Source organism: Bactrocera tryoni, chromosome 5, assembly GCF_016617805.1.
Source record: "Bactrocera tryoni isolate S06 chromosome 5, CSIRO_BtryS06_freeze2, whole genome shotgun sequence".
In the NCBI taxonomy this organism is placed as follows: domain Eukaryota; kingdom Metazoa; phylum Arthropoda; class Insecta; order Diptera; family Tephritidae; genus Bactrocera; species Bactrocera tryoni.
The window spans coordinates 51,522,977-51,542,622 of record NC_052503.1 but is presented as its reverse complement, the minus strand read 5'-3'; the positions used below and the strand labels follow the sequence as shown (position 1 = coordinate 51,542,622).

At 36.3% G+C, this 19,646-nt stretch overlaps 1 protein-coding gene across 3 annotated transcripts; it reads left to right on the top strand.

The window, feature by feature from the left end:
• Positions 1–4,667: 4,667 nt before the first annotated feature.
• Positions 4,668–17,986, top strand: LOC120776939. 3 transcript variants are annotated; one of them, XM_040108016.1, is made up of 7 exons: positions 4,668–4,945; positions 8,089–8,204; positions 10,695–10,982; positions 16,323–16,471; positions 17,149–17,523; positions 17,590–17,750; positions 17,848–17,986. In XM_040108016.1, exons 1-6 carry the CDS (start codon positions 4,733–4,735, stop codon positions 17,730–17,732), a joined length of 1,284 nt encoding a protein of 427 aa, XP_039963950.1. In that variant the 5' UTR covers positions 4,668–4,732; the 3' UTR covers positions 17,733–17,750; positions 17,848–17,986. The 3 variants fall into 3 exon arrangements, with proteins under 3 accessions (XP_039963950.1, XP_039963951.1, XP_039963949.1); XM_040108017.1 differs by lacking the exon at positions 17,848–17,986 and having other exon boundaries at positions 16,326–16,471; positions 17,590–17,825; XM_040108015.1 differs by lacking the exon at positions 17,848–17,986 and having other exon boundaries at positions 17,590–17,825.
• The last annotated feature ends 1,660 nt before the right edge of the window (positions 17,987–19,646 follow it).

The following is a 19,646-nucleotide window of genomic DNA, read 5'->3' as shown; positions in this document are numbered from 1 at the left end:
CTCCGGATCGAAAATCCACCAACCAGATCGATCATGTTGTGATAGACAGAAGACACGTCTCCAGTGTTTTAGGCGTGAGTACGCTCCGAGGTCCTAACATCGACTCGGACCACTATCTTGTTGCAGCCAAGATATGCACCCGCCTCTGTGCAGCAAAAAGCACGCTTCCACCACACAAGGAAGGTTCGACATACAGAAGCTGCAATCACAACAGACGGCCTAACGATTTTCTACTCGACTTGCACTGATAAGTACCATGTACCATGCATCAGCCTCTTTGTAGAATATGGTCCCAATTCACCAAAAGGGAGACCTCACAGTCCGTGCCAACTACCATGAAATAAGCCTTCTCAACATCGCATACAAGGTTTTATCGAACGTACTGTGTGAAAGATTGAGGCCCACCATCAATAAACTAATTGGACCTTATCAGTATGACTTTAGACCTGGAAAATCAACAACTGACCAGATATTCACCATACGCCAAATCTTGGAAAAGACCCGTCAAAAGATAATCGACACACACCTCTTCCTCGTCAATTTTAAAGTTGTTTTTGACAGTATGAAAAGGAGCTGCCTTTATGCCGCTATTTCTGAATTTGGTATCCCGCAAAAATAATACGGCTGTGTAAACTGACTTTGAGCAATACCAAAAGCTCTGTCAGAATCGGGAATGACCTCTCCTTCTTCAATCTGCGAGGTAGTAATATATCGTAATACCCAAAGGGATTAAATGGGATTAATACTACCCCAAGCTAATTTCTATAAAATCCATATTACCCTCATAGTTTTATCATAGATTGTTATAGTGCCTTGAAAATTGGACCACATTTTAGTAGATATCAGTGTACCAAGAAAATATTAACAAATTCATGTCGCGACACACAAAAACATGACAACTTTTTGCGACGGGACAGCCAAAGTGTTGAACCGTATATGTACATAAGTATATCGATCAATAATATGTAAGAGAAGATATCAAAATTAAGCGAACATATTGCAGAAATGGGTAAAATTAGTTAACGAATTACGCCGGCAACCATATACCCTATTATATGTGCTATATGGTGACCGGCGTAATTCGTTATTTTAACAAACATCTGTGGGTATTTTGCCCTGTGTTAAAATGGATAAAACCGGTTAATAATCTTAACATAAAAATAAGTTAATATATTTCCGTTGGTATAGAGTAGTCGGAAAATTGATGAAGGCTGTCCAGGAAACCGAATTTTTGTTATTATACTCTCGCAAAACGGGCGTCTCAGATTGTGTCAAAATGGATGAAACCAGATCGTAATCACGATGCCCTTATAGCGATTAGATTGAAAACTACTAACACATAAATAACTAACTTAAGTAATAAATTTCACAGGCAAGACAGTGTTTAAAGGTTACAAAGGAATCAGCATAAGAAATGAACAATTTGTTTAACACGCCATAACAACAACTCGGCTAATTTCAATGAAAACTTATATTCCTATGTTCCAATGTGAAAATGGCCGAATTTAGGCTACAACCATTTCTGATTCCCATGTATCACAGTTTTTATTTCTATAATAGAGACAACTTAAGCTCCGCCTATTCCCAGAGGAAGCAATAGATTTTCTTCGCCTTTGCGAGACAGGGATTAATTTGAAGAGCTTTCATCCCCTAAAACAGTGCGAGCTTCGCACCACCATCAATACTTCCACAGTCCTGTTCGAAGAGCTGCTCTAGGCTGAAGACAGATCCATTTGTAAGGGAGCTGCCTTCAGCACTTACTACCTCAGAAGGAAAGAGGTCATTTCCATGTTCTTTTGAAGTGGAAGTCTGTGGATAATCCGCTCTTTCGAGTTCTGGGAGGAAATCGACCGTAAATTGGCACAGCTTATGCAAGACGTGGTGCCATCCGTTAGCACGAGGGAGGATTGAGATAACAAACACTCTAAATTCAATGGAGCCTAGAAGTTTAGCAATTTCGCTAAACCGTGGTGTCATTCCTATCCGTAACTTCTTGTCGAGCCGTAGCGCTCTATATTCTTAGTTGCTAAGCGACGATTTCCTTAGCAATTGCAGAGATTCCTCAATTTGTGCTTTGTAGCCCTAATTTCACTACCTATTGGCAGGTGTCTGCCAACTACAACTGCCTCACTACTCCTTTCGAGGGTTACCCGAGTATTCACTTTTGCTCTACCTTCCAAAGTAATGATCGCCTGAACGATTCATTGTATTTTTTCGGAATTGTCCGACCCATTTTCACCTACGTATTTATTTGTGTTTATCATATCTTCTGAGGCAGTACGTTCAGATCCGGACAGCTAAAAGCGGGAATTGTCTCAACATCTACCACACTACCACACTTAATGATGACGGGAGAATGTACTCTGAGGCCTGCCAGGGTTTCAACGGGTCAAAAGCAGCTTTGGCATCCCTCCAGCAATTTCTGCACAGTTTATTCAATAAGACAGTGAAGGCTAAAGGTCAGGATGTACCTCGCGGAGACGGTAAAAAGTGGTAATACAATATATTATTTTAACAATGGAATTATCAAATAAATTTAAAACAACATTTAGTCAAATTCAATTTTATTACATGGTTTAAAAATAATGTGGTATGAAATTATTCCTACGAAGGACCAGGTTTACAATTATTTTTAGATTTGTTAATTTCTTTGCAGATCTTCATAAGTTGATTTTTTTTAAAGAACTTTACTTTGAAGAATTGTTGAATTTGGATCCGTTGAAACATGTTTGCGTTTCTTTTATTTAGGGTGTTTTGGGAGAAAAATATCCGGCAATTAGCCGAAAATGTGGTTGTAGCCCAATTTTATCAGCTAATTTCGAAATTAATGGAAATTCTTGTGAACCGTCGCCAGGTGTTTTTGCAGCAACTTTTCCAAGAAACTTATAGGGCTTGCGACATTCTGAAACAGTATTTGTATTGCTTTGAATTTGTTGTGAGTTTCCTCTTGATGGGATCAACTCAGCAACATCTGCATATTTCGTGTTTGTAGAAAAGTTTTGAAATTGTAGAATTAGAGAGAGAGCGAGATAAATAGGGGACAAGGGAGCAAGCGAAAAGATAAAAAGTCAGAGTCGGACTGCGTTCAGTTAACGATGTAGGGATTGTGTTTTTTATTATATTCGCTTATTGAGATGAAAAACCTATAAGTTTGCAACCGTGTTCCCTAGATCTGGTTTCCCTGTCGCGCTTAGTACTGGGCATTGAAGGCTCAAGAGACACTTGTCCATCATTGGCATATCCTTTTATGCAAACTGTCGGTTATGCGTCATGGTACCGGAAATTCCAAATGCGTATGCGGAGTAATCAAAATATTTGGTAATATAGCGCAACAATATATAGATAGCATTTGCGCTGAAGAAAAGAGACAGAAAGAGTAATATAATCACACCGACGAGTAGTAAAAGCTGCGAATACTTATATTTTTCCCGAATTTGGATAAAAAATAAATATATTACTTCTATTTTCGTTTAATGTTGACTAATAGTGCCCATACACGAGCACACAAGTGCGTTCGATAGGTATGAATTCGTTTGCCCATACACGACACACAAATCCATTTTGCGATCGTTCTTCACAGAAGTAACATGTGCGACAGGCAAGCGGAACATTTCTTGGAATTTATTTCTAATGTAGCATTTTTATCTATTTCATTGTATTTCGTTAATAAGTTATTCCAACTTTTATTTTTCTTACACTATGTATATGTATGAGCGCTTAGGCAAAAAGCGAAAACTTTGAAGCGTGATTTCTCGGTTTTTCAATTTTACATTATTCTTAATTGGCGGGCAGGACAGAAAAAAACTAAACGTCGTATGGAATTAGGGCAAAGTAAATTATCATTGACATAAAATTATCTTATATTTAAACTAGAAAAAAATATTAAGAAAAGTCAAGTTTTAACATATTTTTAAACAGCATAAAGTAAAATTCTTTTGATCAAAAGCCACTACTTATTAAATTTTTAATAAAATTTTAAATTTTACACTTTTTTTGGAATTTTCTTAGCTTAACTAGAAGATAAATTAATAAAAAATATGAATCTCTTTGAATTTTTTGTTTCCGATAGAAATTGCGACCTGCATCCTGCCCGCCGTCCGAAAAATGTACATGCGAGATGCATCGGGTAATTGCTTCCCAAAGGCTGAATATCAAAGATCTCGTATCCAAAAACTTTGTGAAAGATGTTCAAATATATAACTATAAAGCCTAGAAATTTCGCTTGAATCAATAATTTCTTTCCCTCCCAAAAAAATTTATTTTTTGAAGCCTCGAAAGCAGGCTCTCCCCTTAACACTAGCCATTGTCCGCGATCTTCACTGTTCGTCGACACCAGAGAAATAAGATTTTGTGCGCCGACAACGCCATACACGATAAACATGTTCGTGCACCGATCGTAAAAAATCAAACATTTTCGCGAACATGGATCGGTACGCGAACATGCCCATACACGATAAACCGCAAGCGCACACATACCGATCGAACGCACTTGTGTGCTCGTGTATGGGCGCCTTAACTTTTATCCGCCTACAGTTTATTTCTGTATAAGTTGTCAAGATAATTATTAAGACAACTATTGTCGAATAAGCAATATTCTCTCTGTTTGGGCAATATTGATTTCAATTACATTGGTATTATTTTATCGACTTCCACAGTTATCGGTGTTGTTTACTATTATCTGTTTGTGTAAAAAACTTTGATTTTTAGAATATTAAAATATTATATTCGCAAAATGGAAAGTGAAATTGATTGTGTTGCTAGTTGCCCAGTGGGTTCGACAGCACCGAGAGATTCTATAAGTAGTACTGGATCTTCGCTGTCTATTAGTAGTGCTTCAATATCAACGAAAACCGCACTTAACGAGTGCTCCTTGGCCTGGATAAGTTATCTTAGTGCTTTGAATAGTTTATGTACTGCTGGGAGTAAACTAGGAAGTACACTGACGGTAAAGCAAAATTATACATTTATATAATTGATACATTTTGGAATTGCTTCGCTGAATTCGGGTTAAAAAAGGGGAAAACTTTAGTATAGCATCCCTCGATTAGCGGATAAAGGATATAGCCGTAAGACTTTTCATTTTGGAGATACACGAGTTCAAAGTCCTAAAATTAAAAAAATATTTCGTGTAATTTTTAAGGGTTTATATATATTATTCCCCATTATATCAACTAACATATTATTCAATAGTTTTAACATTGCGTTAAATTGTGACTAAAGCTTTCTTGACTTTTGCATTGAATTGCAAACAAATAATATGTGTTACGGACCAAAATAAATAAAATGAAAAAGTTGAAACTGCAAATACAAAAAATATCTAAAGAAAGGTGATTTTTATACCCTCCATAACACTATTAATCGATGGTCGATCCAATACTGCCATGTTCATAGTTCTTTCGCGTCGAACTATCTTCTGTAACGGATACCTAATCCCCGTTAGGATGGTAAGGATCAGATAAGTTGATGTCATCCAACGGTAACAAGCTATTTGGCTGGGATTTAGATTAGCATCCCCGGATTTCGGGGATAAAATGGGTGTCACTGGAAAGGTGGAATGGGATTAATACTACCCCAAGCTAATTTCTATAAAATCCATATTACCCTCATAGTTTTATCATAGATTGTTATAGTGCCTTGAAAATTGGACCACATTTTAGTAGATATCAGTGTACCAAGAAAATATTAACAAATTCATGTCGCGACACACAAAAAACATGACAACTTTTTTGCGACGGGACAGCCAAAGTGTTGAACCGTATATGTACATAAGTTATCGATCCCCGGATTTCGGGGATAAAGACGTGAGCTCTTCCGATCTGGAAAGGTGGCGTTCTCCAGATCACGAAAATATATATATACATTTAGTTGCCGCTGACTTATAGTTTTAAAGATATTTGCATTTAAGGTTGAAAAATTGACAACTTTTACATTGATAATTTGTGTATTGTGAATAACTTTTTCACTTATATTGTGCACTTTTCACTTACTAACACTTCACTATATCTTTCGGTATATTCATTTTTTTAATATTTGTTGTAAATAAAGCTTTATTTTAATTATTTTATTTTAGTTACAATTCTCTGCATTTGCACAATAAGAAAAGGGTTGCCATGGTTATTTTTTTTGAAGCGCGGCGCAATGTAAAAGTTGTCAATTTTTCAACTTTAAATGCAAATATCTTTAAAACTATAAGTCAGCGGCAACTAAATGTATATATTTTCGTAATCTGGAGAACGCCACCTTTCCAGTGACACCCATTTTATCCCCGAAATCCGGGGATGCTAATCTAAATGTTACCCAGCTATTTCAACAGGGCATGCAAAGAGGTGACTAGTGTCACGCGGAGACTCATTACACGCTGGGCATATATTGAATATGTCGGGATCTATTCTGGATAGGTAGGAGTTTAAACCGCTACGGTATCCAGAACGAAACTGCGCAAGGGTCATTCTCGTTTCTCACGGAAACTCGAGCTCTTCGTTTGCAATGGGTGGTGGTTTCACACCGGGTTGATGGCTACACTGTGAATGGCGGTCAGTGCTTGTCGAAAGTTAGTTGCGTCCGAAGTCTGGTCGGCGTATTGTCTAATATCGTGGACGTAATTGAGGAATGACCTCTTGATGTTCCTAGGAAGCGGTTCCGCTCTAAGCAGGTGACTGCAGATTTGATTTCTGTGAAAACATTCCAGCGGGAATTGCCTGAAGAGGAGTTTATTATGCTTTTTAACTTAGGAGACATGCAGAGTTTCTTTGTTCCGGCTCTGTATTTTGGCGATAATCGCGGTAGTATGAGGAGTGAAAGAGCATAGAGAATGACATCTTGACGTTATCGCAATATTAAAGTTAAGTCTGCACTCCTTCGTCCAGTTTGTAAATATGGTCGCTGTGGATTTAGGGGGGGATTGTCTTAAGTTTCGTGCAGAGAAGAAGCGGGAAAGGTCGAAGAGATACGTTTGAATACATACCATCGATTCCATTGCTCGACGTCGGTATCGTGCAATTATCAGGGTTATAGGTTATGGAAACTCCCTATGGTGGGAGTTTCGAGATATAGAAGTTAAACAAAAGCGGGGATAGGACTAACCCCTTGTGTAATTCTTCTCAGTTTTCAATTTTTTCCTCGAAATAGGATGATTGGCGACCGCTCAGGCTTGTGGTGATTTACCATTTGCCGAATCTCCTAATTGAAATCCCTTATTCGGAGGTAGCAGGGATCGGCATAGCGTAAGATTTTGCGCTCATTAGCTAAAATTGCTGCTTCGACTGAAAAATTAGGGCGAGATTCTGGTGGGGCTTCTTCATTGTGCAGGATGTTGAATCGTCTATCTGTTCCCCCAACATCCAACATCCTACGATCCTCTGACAGGCAGTTAAAGTCGCCTAGTACCCCAATCGGTTTTCACCTCGAAGTAGCGTACCTGTGGTCGGGTGATATCCTGTAAGGCAATATGCAACGGGGGGGTTTCATTTTTTTTTTCGTCGAACTACTTCCTGTGGTGGGGTTCTTTTGTCGCCTTTTAAAAAAATTACCCAGCTTGATGCAACAACGAGATTTATCAAGACAGAGTATAACAGATTTGTGCACCCAAGAGTTATTTACATCCCAAAAATTATTTTTTGTACTGTCTCTTAGTAGAATAAATAATACATAAGACGGATGTTATGAACAGATGAGTGTAAAAGTTTCAAACATTCATCCATTAATACTCGCCAGTGTATATATCTAGCTAACATATAAACTCAATATTAAGTTTTTGTACGAAAAATGTTTTCATGTAACAAAGTATATTCACGAAATCTAGCATGGATTATTGTCACCTAGATCAGATTACTATATGATATACATATGTGACTGCCACACAAACTGAACGATCAAAATCGATTAAAATTAACTTTAAAATATTAATTAACTCATTAACTTCAAAATATTAAATTGCTAAAATGTTCAACCAAAGTATTCTTAATACAAATTTTGTATGCTATACGACCCCCTCACATTTTTTAACAATTGATTGTTAGATAAGAAAATAATACATTTATTGATATACATATGTATTATTAGTTAATTTTTCCCATTATAATTTTTTAGGTACTGGAACAGTGCGGTTTATTTGGAGAAAAAGCTCCAAAGGGTTATGCCGAGAAAAACTTTTTTCACAATCACCTATCCTCTTATTTAACGCACTACTGGAATGATTTAGCCAGGTGAGTCAGAAAATAAAAGCCTTATTGCCTTCAGCAATGGACACTTAATGTCATTTTTATATCAATTTTGAACACACAAGCACGTAATCCGATAAAGGGTATTACAGTTTTTTTGTTTGGTAAATGGTAAGAAAAATTGTGTACAGCAAATAAATTCCAGTAAACCTTTCGCAGGAAGAAGTTCAAAAAAGCATAACTTAAAATATATAACGTTGTTATGGAATCTATATTTTTGTTAAGATATCAGTATTGCTGCCCAATTTCAGGATTTTATAAATTTTAAATATTATTCCAGAAGGAATAATTCGATTAATACAAATAGCAGATTTGATTTAAGTGGAGGAAGAAAGCAGCATAATAGCCTTGACAGACGGCAGCTTTAATCTGTTGGATCTGATTAAGTGCACAGTTACTTAATCAGATCCAAATTTGTAGATGACAGACGGCAGCTATGCGAGTTAGAAACTCTCGTAAACAGTGATTGCCATTTTTATAATATTTTCAATGAAAATGGATAGAAGATAAACATTGCGATTGTTAGCCGACCAATTTTTACAAAACCATTTTTATTACAAAAACATATCAACACGTTATTTTTAAAACTGCATTATAACATAAAACTTCTTGTTTTATTATTGAAAATTTGAAAAACAGCTGTCGGTGTTGCTTGTTTTTCATTTACAATAGATTAAAACTAGCGATTTTTAACAATGCTGCCAACGAAAATGCAACTAACTCTCTAAAATTTTGAGGATTAAATCTGAGTTGGCAATGGAGTTAACTTCACTAACTCCTGAATTAATCCGGATTAATGCAGTTCATATATTCTATAAAAGAGACAACGGCATTTTCCTTTTTCCATTTCGCATCTTTTAATAATAATTACATATATAATTTGTGATCGTTTACTAACCAATATAAAATGCTTAAAATTTCACTGTTCCCACGACAATCGGGTCTACGTAACCGGAACGGCCAAGGACTGTCAACTCGGCAGGATTCTGCCGAAACTACTTGTTCTCTCTCTATATATATTGCTGAAGTTCCTCGTCTGCGATTTGTGCTGAAGTAAGTTCATTCGCTGGTACTGCCGTGGATATTTCTTCGATTCGCGACTAAGTTATCTTTACTGGACAGGCTGTAGATATAAGTAGTCGCTCGATTCAGTTCCTGGGCAAAATTATGAATTATTTTCCTGAAGAAATGCAATGTTTCCCAGTTTAGTCCATGTCCTTGCTGGAAACTACCAACATCGTACTCGGATATGATGGCACAATGATAACAAAGCTATCTCCTCAGTTCAGGAGACTGCTTGTGGAAGCATTTCACTGAAGTCCCTTAAGTGTACTCGTGGAGGGATATCTGCAATTTACATGTAGTTTTTAGAGAATTTATTGAAAAAATTATGCAGTTTTCGGACTGTTGTGAGTCATTCGAATCTTGATCGAAGACTCCCGCTGTGTTCTCTAATATTTCTAGAGGGCATTAGGATCTCATTTTTATTGACAGGATATATATAGAAATGGCATTGGTAAATAGGCAGGGTGGTGGTCTGACGACTAAGCCTAGGTGCACCTAGTATGTGACATATAGTATAAGGTAATAAGGTAACAACTACAAATCTATGGAATATGAAATTCTTTAGTAACATTTATACACTCCCGCAGCATGTCGCTTCAGAGTAAAATAGTTTTTTTTTTGTTTAGACTGATGTCGTCCTTTTAGTAGCATGAATGTGGTTATTATCCGATATTACCCATTTTAAAAACGTAGAAATGTTAGAAAAATATGCTACCCCTAACTTTACTTGTTATAACTTTGGTGGTTTGCCATGAACGCTTTTAAACCCTTTTTTAACCCACAGATCTCCCCCTCTACAATGATCCCTTCAAGAAGTTTTTTAGCTTGATTTTTTGCCTTGGCTAGAATCTTGGTCTGTGGTCTATTTGAGGTGTAGGTGTCCTGATTACGATGTTGAGTTAAAAAATTTTACATCACGTACATTTTCCATCAGCTTAACCCTAGTGTTAATATACTTATCATTTTTGGTTTTAGCAGCACAAAATTGGCAAGAAACAGCATCTAACAGCACAGTCGCAAAATGTCTGTAAACTTGAGTTATCTGAACTCTGCACTTGGTATTACACCAACCAGGAGAATCCGTATACCAAATTTCATCAAGATGCTCCTGCATTAATGAACAAATCTACTATATTATGACAGTATATTGCGAAAGTGTAATTAATATTATCTTTCTATCTTAAGTTCTTGAAGAAGTTATTGCAATTGCTTTTAGAAAATCCCTGTTATAAGATAACATTTGAAATAAAGAAACAGAATTTAGGTTTAGCAGTACACGCGTCAACTAATTTAAATATGCTCAATTAGACATTAATCCTAAAACATACAAACATGACTCTGAACTAAATCGTTTTCATTTTTGCTTTCACTCACAGTTAAAATATATTAAGCCTTCTACATTTCTTATAGAGCAACCGCAGTGGCTACAAGTACTGTCAAATCGCATATCATGGCACTTTTACAAGAGTTTGTTGTATTGTCAACTCTTGACCCATCCTCGATTTGCGAAATAGAACAAAAGCGCTTGAGAGATCACAATGAGCTAATAATTATGGAGAATGCACAGGCTATGATAAATATACAACATCAATTCTGCGCCGCGAGTTATGATGCCTTTTCGTCTTTAACTTGCTGTTTTGTCTGTCAATCACCTGTAGGTTTCCCTCATGAGTCGGATTGTGCCATGATAAAACAAAGGTATGTACCTTAAAATATTGTGTTGGTATTACAAAAATCTTATTTGCCGATGAATTCTTAAATTACTAAAATGTTTACACTGTGAAAAAAAATGTTTGTTAATTACTAAGTAAGGATTAAATTCGGACGTAACTGAACATTTTATATTCTCCCAATTTGCAAAATCAAAGGTGGAGAAATATATTAAAATTAAGCTACAAAAATAAAATTTCGGTTGCACCAAAGCTATAATACCCAAATACAAAAGTTGCCTTACATGAATTGTGATTGGTCACTTTGTATAGCAGCTATATGGTAAGAAAATAGATGAAGTTCGATCAAACCGTCTTACAATGATTATAAGCTATATTCTGCATTGCTTTATATCTGTGAAATTTAAAAAAAAAATTAATCGGCATTATCTCTCAAGCATAATCTGGTTTTGTGTTAAATATGTAAAAAATTGGTCTAGGTCGTAATCTAAAATACCCCCATTCTAATAATTTACGCCAATAAAGTTTACTTTTTCTTTAAAGTCCGTTCGTTTTGTAGTGTTACTATATTATGACAAAAAAAGCACTCGGAAATTGTAATTTAATTCAACGAGTAAATGATATTACCTCCACCTCGTTGGAAAGATCAGATGGAGAAGGATCTACCTTCCCTTCGAAATCTGAATACTGGCGCGCTATTGTTAACTACACCAGTAAAGAAGAAGACGAAATGATATTTCAAAAAAATTTATTTTGCTAATTTGGTAGGATTGTCTTTAATTACTATGCCAAATATGAGCGCGATCTGTCAACCAGTTTGTTTACAGCAGCTGCTTAAGTGGGTACATCTCAGTAGTGCGTTGCGATTTTTACATTGGAAAAAAATATCGGACAAAGAATTTATCTCAAATTTTGTATTTCTAACCAAATGTTGTGTGCGGAATCGTTGCGTTCCAACACTCGCGAAGCTTACGGTGATTCAGTTTTATGAAAACCACAAGCCTACGAGTGGTGCAAGGCCTTCAAAGACGGTCTCGAGTTCTGGACGACCTTCGACCTCTTCAACTGACGAAACAAAAAAAGTGAAGCAAATAGTGTTTGAAATCGTTAGGCAAGTGTTAAAAAGATGGTAAGAGAGTTCGACATCTCTCTGGAGTCCGTTGAAGTTATTTTGGTGATTATTTTGGCTATGAAACGCTATATCTTTTTCAAAAAGAGTACCGTACATAGGTCTCTTTGGTCGTGTTTGATCGTGCGAATTTCGATCCCACATTCATGGAGACCATTATAACTGCCAATGTGACATGGGTTTATGAGTTTGACATACAAACAAGTCAACAAACGTGGAAATGGAGGGGAAAATCGAGCCGAACACATGAACACCACTCCAAAGCCGCTCAAAAATCAAGGTGTTGCTAATTGTTTTTTTCCGATATTCGTGGTTTGGTGCATCATGAATTTGTTCCGGAGGGACAAACGGTCAATAATTAGATCTATTTGAGAACATCCGTCGAAAGATTGTGAACGAATTTAAACCCAAACACGCAATGAAATATCATTGATCACCAACGTTTTCATCATATTTGGCTCCGTGTGATATTTTCTTGTTCCTCAAATTAAAATTGCCACTCCGTGTAACCCGTGAACCCGTTTTCAGTCGATCGAAGAGATAAACCAAAATTCGCTGAAGACCATCCCAAAAAGTGGTTATGAAAAGTGTTTCGAGGACTGGAAAAATCGCTGGCATAAGTATATTATATCTGGTGGGGATTACTTTGTAGGCGACAAAATAAATATTTATGAATAATTAAATATCTTGCATTTTATTCTCAATTTCGTCAAATATCGAATGTGGAATTCACATGCAACATAATTTAAGATTATATATATGAAGTCTAGCCAACCTCTGAAAATATTTCTCCACATTTACCCGTTACAAAATTGCAATAATTTGAAACGTTCGGCTACAACCGAGTTTATATCTTCCTTATTTGTTACAGGACACTAATTTCAAATATCTTTTTGGTTGCATTGCAAATGTATTTCGTCGTATTTTTATACACGTAATATTTTGCAGAGTGTATAATAGTTTTGTTATTTTTAACATTGAAAACCAATCCAGGTACAGACAGACTACGTAAATCAAATCACCGGGGTGACTACACTGTCTTTACGAATATTCTTTGTATACTCCTTATGTATATCTTTATATTCCTCCTATCAGAACTCATCATCGGTTAGCTTGCCCAATTTGTAGTGGTCCTTAGCATTACGCCTAATTGATCCAACAAGGCAGCTTCGAGTCACCTCAAGTTTAATTAAATACAGATCTCAGTTTGAGAATTCTATTTGAAATCTCACATGACTATGATCAAAAAACTAGGATGTACGAAGCCCATTCCAATTTTCATTATTATTTTGCAAACCTTTTAGTGTTATATCAAAATCTTTCTTCGTTTGACGCCGCCTGCTCGCACCGCCAAGACCTGCTCTAGAAACTAGTCCAGATGCCGTGATGATGACGTCAGCGTCGCCCAAGGACATCGACAAGGAGGACACCGCTAATAGGATTTCTGCCGCCTATTTTTAATGTATACATATGAACTTGTATTTAAAATAATACAGTCCTATTAATTTAAATAGGCTTGAAACTGCTTGTCGTACAATGTACATTGTTTTTTGACACTGTATCTACAAGAATCTCTCTTTATTCCATTGTCCGTACTCAACCGTATGATTTTCAGAGAGACCTGGGAAGGGAGTATCCATTAGTAGGTAGTCTTCACTATTATGGTCTTGCTTTTGAAGGTACTCAATGTTATGCATCGACTGTGCAATAATTTTCGCCGAGAATCTTCTGCCGTAGTTTCGATATCATTACAAAAAGATTTCCAAGAGTTTCTCTTCCGCTTTTCCTTACTCTTTTTTGTTTGATCTCAGAACGATGTAATAATTATTTCAATCCTCTTCATCTTGGGTTGGTTTAGCTAAATTAAATTGCTTCCTGTAATTTTTCAATTTCGGATGACCATCATGAAGGTCGGTGCTATTGGTCAAGCCACCTCTAATGTTTGTCGGCAAGATTCCGTGAACCGTTTAACAAGGCGGTTTTTTTATTGTTCTTTAGTTGTAGTTGAGGAGTCATAGGAATACTTTTTTTTAGCGTTTACACCTGTCAGTTCGTTTTCTTATGATTCCTGAAATTGTTGACTCTGTCGTACTGTAACTCTGTAGCACCTCGTGTGGCCCATTTATCAGCGCGCTTGCATCCATTTCCATTGAGCACTGGAAATTTTTATTTTGGGATCTCCGTTGTCTCACCAATGTTAATGCGGTTCCAGGCCACATCATTTAGCTTTGTCTTCTGCTCTCTGCTTAGCCTTTTCAGTTGTCCCTTGACTGGCGGTTCAAGCTTAGAGTTGGCAGCTCTACTTTTGGCATCGGTTTCCCTTCTTTTCTTTCAAGCCATACTTCCAGTCTGTTTTGGATCCCCAACGGCGGTAAGACTCTTCATTTAAATGCTTTACTATTCAGAAGCCCCGAACACCCAACTATGCAGGTTGTTTTATATATTTCGGGAATGGAGAACAAAAACAAATTTTAATCTTTTGCCACTCTCCTAAACATACCTGTTTAACGCATCAACCGCCTATTCAGGTGTCGAAAAACGTTGACGTCTTAGTTTATTTTTCACGGCAGAGAATAAAAAAGTAATTCGGAGCCAAGTCATAGGATGACTCATCAAATCGATGTTATCAGTGCTCTAAAATGCACTTGTTTCAGTCGATGTGTGAGAGCTCACATCGTCCTGGTGAAGACTGAACCGTGTTCAGTGGTTGGTTTTCCTGATTCTATGAAAGAAAACTGGCAAAAAATGGTTGTGTTGTGGTGCTCTGCGTTGTTCCAGTGGTATGGTTGCGACATGTCAAGTTTTTCCAAAAAAAAGGCAGCAATTTGCTTGGAAGTGCTTTGTGCGCGACCAACTTTGTTGGATTCGGCTCATACAGTCGACTGATGTTGACTCTTGGATTCATACGCGTAAATCCACAATTCATCACCTGTGACGATGTCATAGAGGTATTTCAAAACACCGCTATCGTATTTTGTTAGCATTTCTCTCGACCAATCAACACGAGCCAAATATAAAAGGCAACCTACGTAAGAAGTCAGACAGCGATACCTTCCAACTGCAACAGGGGCGAACAGTTGCCAGTTCGTTCCCGCCATCGTTGTGATGGCTGACATGGACTGTCATAACTTACCTACCTATAATTGTTAAGGGTTTACAATTTTATATAAGAATTTTATTTTATAAAAGCGACTTGACTTAACAGAAATTTGACTATCACTAATCCTTGGAGATCCATCTTAAATCAATCGAATAAAAATGTTTGATTAAGTTATAATCTAGTAGCTTGTTTTTTAAATGAATAAAACGGTGTCCTGAAGAAATTTTGTTCCAGATTTTCGAAAAAAATCCAAAGGTTAATTGTTTATAAAAAATCGAAAAAAAAAATTATTCTATCAGGCTCTAATTGTTCATATTTAAAAAAGCTGTATAAATATCATTGAGATTTACCGAGTGGTTTTCGAGGTACAGTGGTCACAAGTTATCTTGGGAAAAATGTATTTGAAGTCTTATACGAACGTTCCACAGCACCTGAAAATTCTTTGCTAATTATCGAATAACTCGAAAAGTATTTGTCGGATTCATAAAAATCAGATCAGATTTGAAAAAATTGATCAGAGAATATTACAAATTTAAGTAAAAAATATTACAAAACTATGTAAAAAGTTTGTACAAAATAACTGATTTGAAATATTTTATAAAATATTGGCTCTAGTGGCTTCAGTAGGTAGCAGTTACCAATTTATGATATTATTCACAGTCTTTTAAACACTATTGCCACATTTTTTTTTATTGTATTTGATAATGATACCCACTGAATATCCTACCCAATTTGGAGGCGGACTTACCACTTTAACTAAGAACAACGTTGCACAATTTTTTAAATTCTGAGAGACCGATCAAAAGAGAGTAATCAAAACGTTGTTTTCGCAGGATCGTTGTATCGAGAAAGAAGCTCCAATCGAGTTGTCAATACCTTTTGTTGTTTGGCCAGTGTAAAGAGGTGAGAATCGCTGTGATGTCATCGTGTGTGGTGTTCTTGGTGTGGTGCATTGGAATGTGTCAGTGTTGTGCGTTGTAGAGTGGTGTGTTGATGTAGTGGTTGTGTGATTTCGGTAGAAATATGAAATATTATTTTGTTCAACATTCAATTTTAAACCTTAGATTCGATAATTATATATTTTTATTCTCATACCCATAAATAGCTAATAAATTATCCGTAAATTATGTATTTATTAGCAGATTAAACACTGACGCTCGATCTCAAACTCCCTCACCGAACTTTGGTGGAATTAACAAAACAGACACCTCTAGAGGTAGTTGCATAACAGAACAGCGGTCACATTTCCAAAGTTCTTTAACTGGCCAGCAACTAGATCAATCCACAAGTAAGTATAATATTTTGAAACTTAATTTCGATATATACGACGAAATTTCAATGTCCAAAAAGGTAAAAAATAATAATATTCAAAAATTAGCACTTTCCAGCTTGTTTTGTTATCAGGCGAGAGGTTACGTTTCATGACTAATCCCAAAGACTAAGGTTATGAAAATTGTCGTATTTGGACAGCTGAATCTGTATTGACCCAGCGATTTCGCAGAGACCAAACCAAGTCCGAGGTGTAATTGATTAATAAATAAAGAAATACCGTCGTTTTTTCTACCCTTGTACGAAGTTCGTAAAAGCAAGTGTTTGGTTTGAAGGTTTGCTTGATATCGGTTTGTTCATAAATACTAAAATAAATAAAATTGAGAAAATTCAAGCACATTGATATTAATATTTCTACGTATATCAACTCATCGACAGATGATTAGGAAATATGACTTAAATTTTAACCTTTTTATTGAGTAGTTCGCTTGTATGTAATTGATTTAATTATAAGAAGATCCCCAACATGCTTGTAAAAGGAATACGTGTACCAAATACGTTTTAACCACATAGCACATATATTTTGTATAATTAATTTGATTAGAAATTTCCTACATTAATTTATAGAAAATACCACAAAACTTTATTTTTAAGTTTTAATAAACCGAAATTTTCATTTATTTACATATTTTATAGATTCGATGGATCCAACTCGCGGACCTTCGCCGCTGCAGGCTATATTTGAAAACACCAAAGGACCACTACCAAACCCAGGGCATTTGCTAGCAATGAAAAGTCCATTTGCTAGAGGGGAGAGGTCTCCACTGAATATTCCCTTATTCCCTTTGAACGGTCAACGTAGATGGTCTGAAGCCGCTGCAGGTGAAGTGATAGATGAAAATTCGACCGATGCCGAAAATCAAATGAGACGTTGGTCTATGCCATGGGAAGCGGTAAAAACAGATCAAAATACAGTTACATGGTATCAAACTCGAATAATGCCCATAAATAATATCAACTTACTTAATCATAAAACGCCGTGTTCTGATAGAAGCGTATCTAATACACCTGGTGCGTTAAAAAATAACAGGGAACTTTATGAAATTTTTATTAACAATTTTCGATTTTCCATTTTAGATCTAAACTGGCAATCTTATGCAACAAGTCACGATGGGTTGACGGAAGCAATTCAACTGCTCTCCTGTCGACCTTCAAGAGTTCAAGCTCAAGGTTTACAAGGATACACTTCGCAGCACACGAATATTCAAAACATTGAATAATTATGAATCATTGGATATGTATGAGATAACAACATATCTATATGCGTTTTTTAAATATAAGAATTAGAATCAGATCTCTGAGTTTCAAACCAATTTAGGTATTTTTATATTCTAGCATATTTGCTCTCAGTGGCGTTTTGCACGTTCGGGCACGAGTGCACATTTTGAGGGCTAGATAAGGGGATCATCCCGGGCAAACATGAAGAGGGAAGTGAGAGCAACGTATTTTGCCACACCATGTTTACAAAAGAGAGCGCGCGCATATATGGGAAGTTGCACTGTGGGTAATAACTGTAAAATTGCCTAACAATTTTAAGTTTCTTTATAACTACTATAAATTTATAAAATGTTAGACAAATAACAAAAAGTATAATAAATATTTGACTTTAGTAATAATTTTTTTAATATGTCTTTATAACAGCATTTAATTTAGTGCATTTGACATAATAAATTCTATGTTTGGTTTTATCTCATTTGCTGTAGCTACGCGCATTATTGTACCAAAATTTAAATCAGATAACCTACTTCTTATTTTATGTTTGTTTAATTTCATTATTGAAAAAAATTGTTCACAAGTGTAGGTGCTTCCAAACATAGATATAATTTTCGAAGCAAAAAGTTTCAAACAAGGATATTTCTGTACACAAAGATCTTTATAAAAAGTAATTCTGTCTGAAGTTTGCGCAAACTTATTTTTTAAATTAGTGTAGAGCACTGCAGATCTATTAGTTCAAGCTGTAACTCCTGTGGTGCATTGCGAACATCGAAAGTAAAAGGAGCTACGAAAATGTCAAAACTTTCTTGAAGTGTGTTTAATACTGTAAACCTTTCACAGAATTCAACTAATAAATTTGAAAGCTCACAACAATATTTTTCAACGCTCAGCGCTTGATTTTCACCTAATGCCCTAATACCTGAGACAGACATGTAGTAACAATACCAATACCATCCATTGATAACCTGCATTAGACATCTTTTACGCAAATATACAGTGATGTGAACTGCCTCTCTTCTCAAAAACTTTTCCAGCTTTGCATGTAAACGTAAACTCAGTAATACCGTTTTGCTGGAGTATATACCTTTTCTACTTAAAAAGCTGCTCATTTGTAGGAACCGCCGATATCGGATCACTATAGCATATAGCTGATTACAAATTTAACGATCGTATGGAAAACTTTTTTATTAAACAATATATCTTCCAGAAATGCAGGATCGTTTATTACAAGGCTGTGGTACAATCATCCAACAAATCGCCTTGGAGGATCTTATTATTTGTTGTTTTTTTCTCTTTTCTTTTATATTAATTGAAACCGATGAGACCTTCCACTGCTGTTCACATAAACATCTTCATCATTTTCAAGTCGTTTTTTTGTTGCTATATCGGTTTCGGCGGGGTCGGACCATAAAGAGAGGGGTGTTAGATGAGTATAATTAGGTGGGTACGCAAAGTGCTCGTTAGAGTCGTGTGGGAGCTCGTTGCATGCTGGATATATACTTGGTATATCGGGGTTGATTCTGTATAAGCACGAGTTTAACCTGCAACAGTATCCAGAACGAAGCTCCGCAAGGGTCACTGTAGTTTCTCTGCGAAAACATCCGCAGAAACTGCATGGAGAAAAGTTTGTTATGTTCCTTAACCGGAAACATACGGACCTCTCTGTAAATGTACGACCCGAGATATCAAGAATCATCCTGTTATAATCCGAAGAGCAGTGTTCTGAGCTTGGTTCCTTGCAAAGAAGAAGCGATAAAGGTCGGAGAGATAGCCGTTTACCTTTGAGTACATGCCATCGATTTCATTGCCTGTCGTCAATAGCGTGCGATCATCCCTGAATAAGGTGATATAAATTCCTGGAGGAAGCGTGGATTGTTCAATGTCTTCAAGTAGCGTTGTGGAGTTGACGGTGTCAAAGG